Source organism: Globicephala melas, chromosome 2 (assembly GCF_963455315.2).
Source record: "Globicephala melas chromosome 2, mGloMel1.2, whole genome shotgun sequence".
NCBI classification, from domain to species: domain Eukaryota; kingdom Metazoa; phylum Chordata; class Mammalia; order Artiodactyla; family Delphinidae; genus Globicephala; species Globicephala melas.
The window spans coordinates 85,588,830-85,598,157 of NC_083315.2; the positions used below are offsets into that span (position 1 = coordinate 85,588,830).

At 37.6% G+C, this 9,328-nt stretch overlaps 1 protein-coding gene across 2 annotated transcripts in view; it reads left to right on the plus strand.

Annotated features, from left to right (window-relative positions):
* Positions 1-8,577, plus strand: part of SHC4 (SHC adaptor protein 4) — a 126,595-nt gene extending 118,018 nt beyond the window's left edge. For both annotated transcript variants that reach the window (XM_060294281.1, XM_030842672.3), the window contains one exon: positions 6,163-8,577. In XM_060294281.1, coding sequence (XP_060150264.1) covers positions 6,163-6,318 — 156 coding nt within the window. In that variant the 3' untranslated portion in view covers positions 6,319-8,577. The remainder of the gene's footprint in view (positions 1-6,162) is intronic.
* Positions 8,578-9,328: the final 751 nt, after the last annotated feature.

Below are 9,328 nucleotides of genomic sequence, written 5' to 3' on the forward strand. Positions count from 1 at the left end.
GGATTTGTTTGTTAGTTTGGTTGCTCTCTTCTTTCTTTTTTTTAAATTTATTTTTTAATTACTTTTTAGTTTTTTTATTTTAATAAAATTTATTTTTTATTTTAAAATTTTTATTTTCTTTCTTTTCTTTCTTTCTTTCTTTTTTCTCTCTTTTCTTCTGAGCCTTGTGGCTGACAGGGTCTTGGTGCTCTGGCCAGGTATCAGGCCTGAGCCTCTGAGGTAGGGGAGCCAAGTTCAGGACATTGGTCCACCAGAGACCTCCTGGCCCCACATAATATCAATCGGTGGAGCTCTCCCACAGCTCTCCATCTCAAAGCTAAGACCCAGCTCCACTGAACGACCAGCAAGCTCCGGTGCTGGATACCACATGTCAAACAACTAGCAAGACAGGAGCACAACTCCACCCATTAGCAGAGAGACTGCCTAAAATCATACTACGTTCTCAGACACCCCAAAACACACCACCAGACGCGGTCCTGCCCACCAGAAAGACAAGATCCAGCCTCATCCACCAGAACACAGGCAGCAGTCTCGTCCACCAGGAAGCCTACACAACCCACTGAACCAGCTTTACCCACTGGGGGCAGACACCAAAAATGGGAACTATGAACCTGCAGCCTGTGAAAAGGAGACTGCAAACACAGTAAGTTAAGCAAAATGAGAAGACAGGGAAACACACAACAGATGAAGAAGCAGGGTAAAAACCACCAGACCTAACAAATGAAGAAGAAATAGGCAGTCTACCTGTAAAAGAATTCAGAGTAATGATAGTAAAAGTAAAGATGATCCAAAATCATGGAAATATAATTGAGAAACTATAAGAATGGTTAAATAAGGACTCAGAAGAACTAAAGAGCAAACAAACAATGATGAACAACACAATAAATGAAATTAACGATTCTCTAGGAGGAATCAATAGCAGAATAACTGAGGCAGATGAATGGATAAATGACCTGGAAGATAAAATAATGCAAATAACTACCGCAGAGCAGAATAAAGAAAAAAGAATGAAACGAATTGAGTACAGTCTCAGAGACCTCTGGGACAACATTAAATGCACCAATATTCGAATTATAGGGGTCCCAGAAGAAAAGAAAAGAAAGGGACTAAGACAATATTTGAAGAGATTATAGTTGAAAACTTCCCTAATATGGGAAAGGAAATAGTCAATCAAGTCCAGGAAGCACAGAGAGTCCCATACAGGATAAATCCAAGGAGAAACATGCCAAGACACATATTAATCAAACTATCAAAAATTAAATACAAAGAAAAAATATTGAAAGAAAGGGAAAAGCAACAAATAACATACAAGGGAATCCCCATAACGTTAACAGCTGATATTTCAGCAGACATTCTGCAAGCCAGAAGGGAGTGGCAGGACATATTTAAAGTGATGAAAGGGAAAAACCTACAACCAAGATTACTCTACCCAGCAAGGATCTCATTCAGATTCAATGGAGAAATTAAAACCTTTACAGACAAGCGAAAGCTAAGAGAATTCAGCACCACCAAACCAGCTTTACAACAGATGCTAAAGGAACTTCTCTAGGCAGGAGACACAAGAGAAGGAAAAGACCTACAATAACAAACGCAAAACAATGAAGAAAACGATAACAGGAACATACATATTGATAATTACCTTAAATGTAAATGGATTAAATGCTCCAACCAAAAGACATAGACTGGCTGAATGGATAAAAAAACAATATTTGCTGTCTACAAGAGACCCACTTCAGACCCAGGGACACATACATATTGAAAGTGAGGGGATAGAAAAAGATATTCCATGCAAATGTAAATCATAAGAAAGCTGGAGTAGCATTTCTCCTATCAAACAAAATAGACTTTAAAATAAAGAATGTTACAAGAGACAAAGAAGGACACTACATAATGATCAAGGGATCAATCCAAGATGAAGATACAACAATTGTAAATACTTATGCACCCAACATAGGAGCACCTCAATACATAAGGCAAATGCTAACAGCCATAAAAGGGGAAATCGACAGTAACATGGTCATAGTAGGGGACTTTAATACCCCACTTTCACCAATGGGCAGTTCATACAAAATGAAGATAAATAAGGAAACATAAGTTTTAAATGATATTTTAAACAAGATGGACTTAATTGATATTTATAGGTCATTCCATCCAAAAACAACAGAATACACTTTCTTCTCAAGTGCTCATGGAACATTCTCCAGGATAGATCATATCTTGGGTCACAAATCAGGCCACAGTACATTTAAGAAAATTGAAACTGTATGAGGTATCTTCTGTGACCACACCGCTATGAGACTAGATATCAATTACAGGAAAAAAATCTGTAAAAAATGCAAACACATGGATGCTAAACAATACACTACTAAATAACCAAGAGATCACTGAAGAAATCAAAGAGGAAATAAAAAAATACCTAGAAACAAATGACAGTGAAAACGCAATGACCCAAAACCTATGCGATGCAGCAAAAGCAGTTCTAAGAGGGAATTTTATAGCAATACAACCTACCTCAAGGAAAAAGAAACATCTCAAATAAACAACCTAATCTTACACCTAAAGTAATTAGAGAAAGAAGAACAAAAATACCCCCAAAGTTAGCAGAAGGAAAGAAATCATAAAGATCAGATCAGAAATAAATGAAAAAGAAATTAAGGAAACGATAGCAAAGATCAATAAAACTAAAAGCTGGTTCTTTGAGAATATAAACAGAATTGATAAAGCATTAGCCAGACTCATCAAGAAAAAAAGGAAGAACACTCAAATCAATAGAATTAGAAATGAAAAAGGAGAAGTAACAACTGACACTGCAGAAATACAAAGGATTGTGAGAGATTACTACAAGCAACTCTATGCCAATAAAATGGACAACCTGGAAGAAATGAACAAATTCTTAGAAAAGCACAACCTTCTGAGACTGAACCAGGAAGAAATAGAAAATATAAACTGACCAATCACAAGCACTGAAATTGAGACTGTGATTAAAAATCTTCCAACAAACAAAAGCCCAGGACCAGAGGGCTTCACAGGTGAATTCTATCAAACATTTAGAGAAGAGCTAGCACCTATCCTTCTCGAACTCTTCCAAAAAGTTGCAGAGGGAGGAACACTCCCAAACTCATTCTACAAGGCCACCATCACCCTGATACCAAAATCAGACAAAGATGTCACAGAAAAAGAAAACTACAGACCAATATCACTGATGAACATAGATGCAAAAATCCTCAACAAAATACTAGCAAACAGAATCCAATCGCACATTAAAAGGATCATACACCACGATCAAGTGGGATTTATCCCAGAGATGCAAGGATTCTTCAATATACACAAATCAATCAATCTTATAAACCATATTAACAAATAGAAGAATAAAAACCATATGATCATCTCAGATGCAGAAAAAGCTTTTGACAAAATTCAACTCCCATTTATGATAAAAAACGTTCTAGAGAGTAGGCATAGGGGGAACTTACCTCAACATAATAAAAGCAGACGTGATAAACCCACAGCCAACATCATTCTCAATGGTGAAAAACAAACCATTTCCTCTAAGATCAGGAACAAGACAAGTTTGTCCACTCTCACCACTATTATTCAACATAGTTTCAGAAGGTTTAGCCACAGCAATCAAAGAAAAAGAAATGAAAGGAATCCAAATCAGAAAAGAAGAAGTAAAACTGTCACTGTTTGCAGATGACATGACACTATGCATAGAGAGTCCTAAAGATTCTACCAGAAAACCACTAGACCTAATCAATGAATTCGGTAGGGTAACAGGATACAAAATTAATGCACAGAAATCTCTTGCATCCCTATACACTAATGATGAAAAATCAGGAAGAGAAATTAAGGAAACACTCCCATGTACCACTGCAGCTAAAAGAATAAAATACCTAGGAATAAACCTACCAAAGGAGACAAAAGACCTGTATGCAGAAAACTATAAGACACTGATGAAAGAAATTAAAGATGATACAAACAGATGGAGAGGTATACCATGTTCTTGGATTGGAAGAATCAACATTGTGAAAATGACTATACTACTGAAAGCAATCTATGGAGTCACGGCAATCTTTCTCAAACTACCAATGGCATTTTTCACAGAACTAGAACAAAAAATTTCACAATTTGTATGGAAACACAAAAGACCCCCAATAGCCAAAGCAATCTTAAGAAAGAAAAATGGAGCTGGAGGAATCAGGCTTCTTGACTTCAGACTATACTACAGAGTTACAGTAATCGAGACAGTATGGTACTGGCACAAAAAAAGAAATATAGATCAATGGAACAGGATAGAAAGCCCAGAGATAAACCCATGCACCTATGGTCACCTTGTCTTTGATAAAAGAGGCAAGAATATACAAAGGAGAAAAGACAACCTCTTCAATAAGTGGTGCTGGGAAAACTGAACAGCTACGTGCAAAATAATGAAATTAGAACACTCCCTAACACCATACACAAAAATAAACTCAAAATGGATTAAAGACCTAAATGTAAGGCCGGACACTATAAAACCCTTAGAGGAACACATAGGCAGAACACTCTATGACATAAAACACAGCAAGATCGTTTCTGACCCACCTCCTAGATAAATGGAAATAAAAACAAAAATAAACAAATGGGACCTAAGAAACTTAAAAACTTTTGCACAGCAAAGGAAACCATAAACAACACGAAAAGACAACCCTCAGAATGGGAGAAAATATTTGCAAATGAAGCAATTGACAAAGGATAATCTCCAAAATATACAAGCAGCTCATGCAGCTCAATATCAAAAAAACAAACAACCCACTCCAAAAATGGGCAGAAGACCTAAATAGACATTCTCCGAAGAAGATATACAGATTGCCAACAAACACACGTAAGGATGTTCAACATCACTAATCATTAGAGAAATGCAAATCAAAACTACAATGAGATATCATCTCACACCAGTCAGAATGGCCATCATCAAAAAATCTACAAACAATAAATGCTGGAGAGGGTGTGGAGAAAAGGGAACCATCTTGCACTATTGGTCGGAATGTAAATTGATACAGCCACTATGCAGAACAGTATGGAGGCCTTAAAAAACTAAAACTAGAACCACCATACGACCCAGCAATTCCACTACTGGGCATATATCCTGAGAAAACCATAATTTAAAAAGAGTCATGTACCACAATGTTCATTGGAGCTCTATTTACAATAGCCAGGACATGGAAGCAACCTAAGTGTCAATCGACAGATGAATGGATAAGATACAGAAGATGTGGCAGATATATACAGTGGAATATTACTCAGCCATAAAAAGAAATGAAATTGAGTTATTTGTAGTGAGGTAGATGGACCTAAAGACTGTCATATAGAGTGAAGTAAGTCAGAAAGAGAAAAACAAATACCATATGATAGCACATATATATGGAATCTAAAAAAAAAAATGGTTCTGAAGAACCTTGGACAGGAATAAAGATGCAGACGTAGAGAATGGACTTGAGGACATGGGGAGGGGGAAGGGTAAGCTGGGACGAAGTGAGAGAGTGGCATGGACCTATATACACTACCAAATGTAAAATAGCTAGTGGAAAGCAGCCGCATAGCACAGGGAGATCAGATCGGTGCTCTGTGACCACCTAGAGGTGTGGGATAGGGAGGGTGGGAGGGAGACACAAGAGGGAGATATGGGGATACATGTATATATATAACTGATTCACTTTGTTATACAGCAGAAACTAACGCACCATTGTAAAGCAATTATACTCCAATAAAATGTAATTGGGGGGACTTTCCTGGTGGTCCAGTGGTTAAGACCTTGCCTTCCAATGCAGGCAGGTGTGGGTTCGATCCCTGGTCAGAGAGCTAAGATTCCACATGCCTCGGGGCCAAAAAAAAAAAAAAAAAGGAAATATAAAACAGAAGCAATATTGTAACAAATTCAATAAAGACTTTAAAAATGGTCCACATCAAAGGAAAAAAAATCTTAAAAAAAATAAATTAAAAAAAATGCAATTGGGAATGAGAAAATTGTTTACTAAGGGATCCAGAATTGAAAAGTATCTTTATTTTTCTTTATTCAGCAGTTACCTCATTCAAGGATATGTCTGTTTTTACCCTATGATTGTTTATGCGTTTCAGGAGAACCATTATCATTTAACCTAAATACATTTGTATTTCCTTTTCAAGGTGAGGACCAAGGATCATGTATTTGATAATGTTGGCCACCTTATCAGATACCACATGGATAATAGTTTGCCAATCATCTCTTCTGGAAGCGAAGTAAGCCTTAAACAACCAGTGAGAAAAGATAATAATCCAGTACTTTTGCATTCCAACAAATGACAGTATGGAAGTACCGTCACACTGATACTTCAGGAAAGTCCATTTTGTATTAGGACACAAAAATAATTCACACTTGGTTTCTAGATAAATTAGAGCACAAACTGCGAACTGTATCTTTCTGAGACCATCATGGACTAGGTCCTTTATAAAACAAAGAACTAACAAAAATTGATCTTCAGAAAGTGAAAATCAGAAAAGGGGAAGAGGATGGGTCCCTTTGAAAAGAAAGTATACATATGCACGGATGTCACTTTTTAAGGCCATATTGCATTGATAACAAACTAAAAAAAGCACAATTAAAATTTCACGTGCTGAAGACAACTTGAATGAACTGCTGGGGCAGTGGTATGTGCCTTTCAACTTGATAATTTGGGGACATTTTCATATTGGGGAGATTAGTTCTAAATGTCTTCATATTCTATAACTATAAAAACATTTGCCAAAAAAGTTTTTCCTTGTTATAAAAATAAGAAGCCATTTGCTTAATAGTTATTGACTTTATTACATTTTCTGTTTGGTAACCCTTTCACCTCAGTGTTAAAATAAATTTGACATTGAATTTGGACTGTGTCTATACCAGTGGAATCAAATCAAGGGCCACTGAAAGCATTGGTCAGTTTCATCGGCCTGTCCCATTTGCTGTTTAAAGGGCTGGAGCCCAAATGTTTTGTCCTAGTATTTCTCAATCTTTGCTGTTCGGACTGTTTGTATGCAACATATGACAAACTAAAGAAGCCAAATCTATGTCATTTCTGATTTCATCGTATTTCTCCCTCCTTGCCTCTCCCCCTCACCCTTCCCCCCAAAAAAGAGCTCATGAGTGCATGGATTTAAAAGATGGCAAACAAACCAGTGTTCTTCATATTCAGTCTCCAAATTGGTTCCATTCTTATTTAAAGCACCGAATTTATTTTAAAGTATGGGGAAATATCCCCTTGATTGGTGGTGACTGAATCATAGGCCCTCATCTACATGTATCCTTAGCACCTTTTCTAGATATGACCAGGCAGAATGTACCAGGGAGAAAACACTGAATGAAACAATTGGAAAGGTTTGACACATGCAGGCACACTTGGTAAACCAACGATGTAATGAAGCGTTGTGTAAGCAAAAGCACTGGACTGGGCCTCATTGTGACCTTGAGCAACTTGCTGAACCTGTCTGGACTCCAGTTTCCTTGTCTATAAAATGAGGGAGCTGGGCTAGGTGAATTCATAGGTCCATTTCAGCCCTAACATAATATGAATTTATAAAAGGCAAATTTTTCATTTATTAGGGGTCAGTGTGGATAACCAGTCTGTATAATTAAGCTTGAAACTGCAGCTTTTTCCTTTAGTCTGTGTCTGTGCTCATTGAGATCATCATTCAGATAGCAGAGATCTGGAGGCTTTCAGTCAAAAACACTGAAACTTTGGAAAAATATAAGTGATGGTAGTAGAAGTAGATTTGGTTATTTTGAGTGGCAGAAAACGGCTTCGGTCTCAGCCCTCTACCTGCCTTTGCATATAGAGATATGGCCATTATTTTAGAGTTTTTTGTGTTTATTTTTTTTATCTTGAGTTATCTGGACAATTGCCTTAATTCCACTTCACTTTGGATGTGTAGATACAACTTAATCTTTGTAATTGTGAAACGTTTGCTAAGTTTTAAGTAACATGAGAGAAACTTGTTTCACAGAGAAATCATCAGAAACCAAGCACACTGAACTCTAGTATTTTTATGTGAAGGTTTATGCTTTTAATTTACTTTTACTGCCATTGGCTTCTTAGATAGGTTTGTTTCCTTTTATACAACTAGGAAATAATGTATGTTTCCTCAATTCTGCATACACTGTAGTTCTTGATTATTTGTCCTCATAAAGGGGATGAGCATGGGTGTAAATCAGTGAAGTTTATGGGTGATCTTATTATCTTAACAGAGACAGAGCAGGGCTGTGGTCTCCTTCTGGTTGAGCAGAGTGATAACTGGGTGGCCAGAAGAAGTTCTTGATAGAAGATGATGCAAAGAGTATAGCTGGCCTGAGCAGGACACATAGATGGTCAGTGTTTGACTGTAACGGTGTGGTAGTTGGATGAGCAAACACCACACCTGCAACAACGGGCACAGTTAAAGGGAAACAACAAAAGAAGTGTTTGCCTGCATGCTCTTTTGATGTCACATCCTTATCTTCATCTGTCTTAAGGTGGAAATCCATTTGCATATAAATACCTGTAAACAACTTAAAAATAATAAATGGTTATTGCTTTGTGATGACTGACAGTATATGTCTGTTGTTTGGGATTTGGAAAATTTATCGTCTGTAGGATGTATCAGGGTCCTGACAGGAAACAGCTGGCTCACTTAAATTAGGTGACTAGAGGAGAGTTTGATAAAGGGACTATTGACAAAGGTGTGGGCGAAGTATGGAGAAGCCACAAGGGAGGATGCAGTGGTCTTCAACCAGTGAAGGAGTAGGGGAGGGAGCAGTAACGGAATCTGGTGGGAGAGCTGTGTGAAAGGGCTGCCTTTTAGGAGCTGTGGCCGACAGAGGAGGCACTTAACCAGCCCTGGGGACTCCACTGGGAGGAGGCTAAGGGGCATTATGCTCAGTGGACGAAGGATAGCCTTTCAGCTAATGATGCTGGAGCAGCGATACATCTGTAGGCAAAAGAATGAACCTCACACTTTATGTAAACATTAGCTCAAATGGATTATGGACTTAAGTGTGAAATGTAAAACTGTGATAACTTTTAGGAAAGAACAACATAGAGGAAAGTCTTTAGGATATAAGGCAAGGCAAAGAGTCCTTAGACATGATCTGTTAAAGGAAAAACTGGTATGTTGTACTTCATCAAAAGTACACATTTTTGGGAATTCCTGGTGGTCCAGTGGTTAGGACTTTGCACTCTCACTGCTGAGGTCCTGGGTTCAATCCCTGGTTGGGGAACAAGCCAAAAAAAAAAAAAAAAAAAGAGAGAAAAAAATACAAATTTTTGATTGTGAAAGCTCTGATAAGAGGATGAAGGACAAG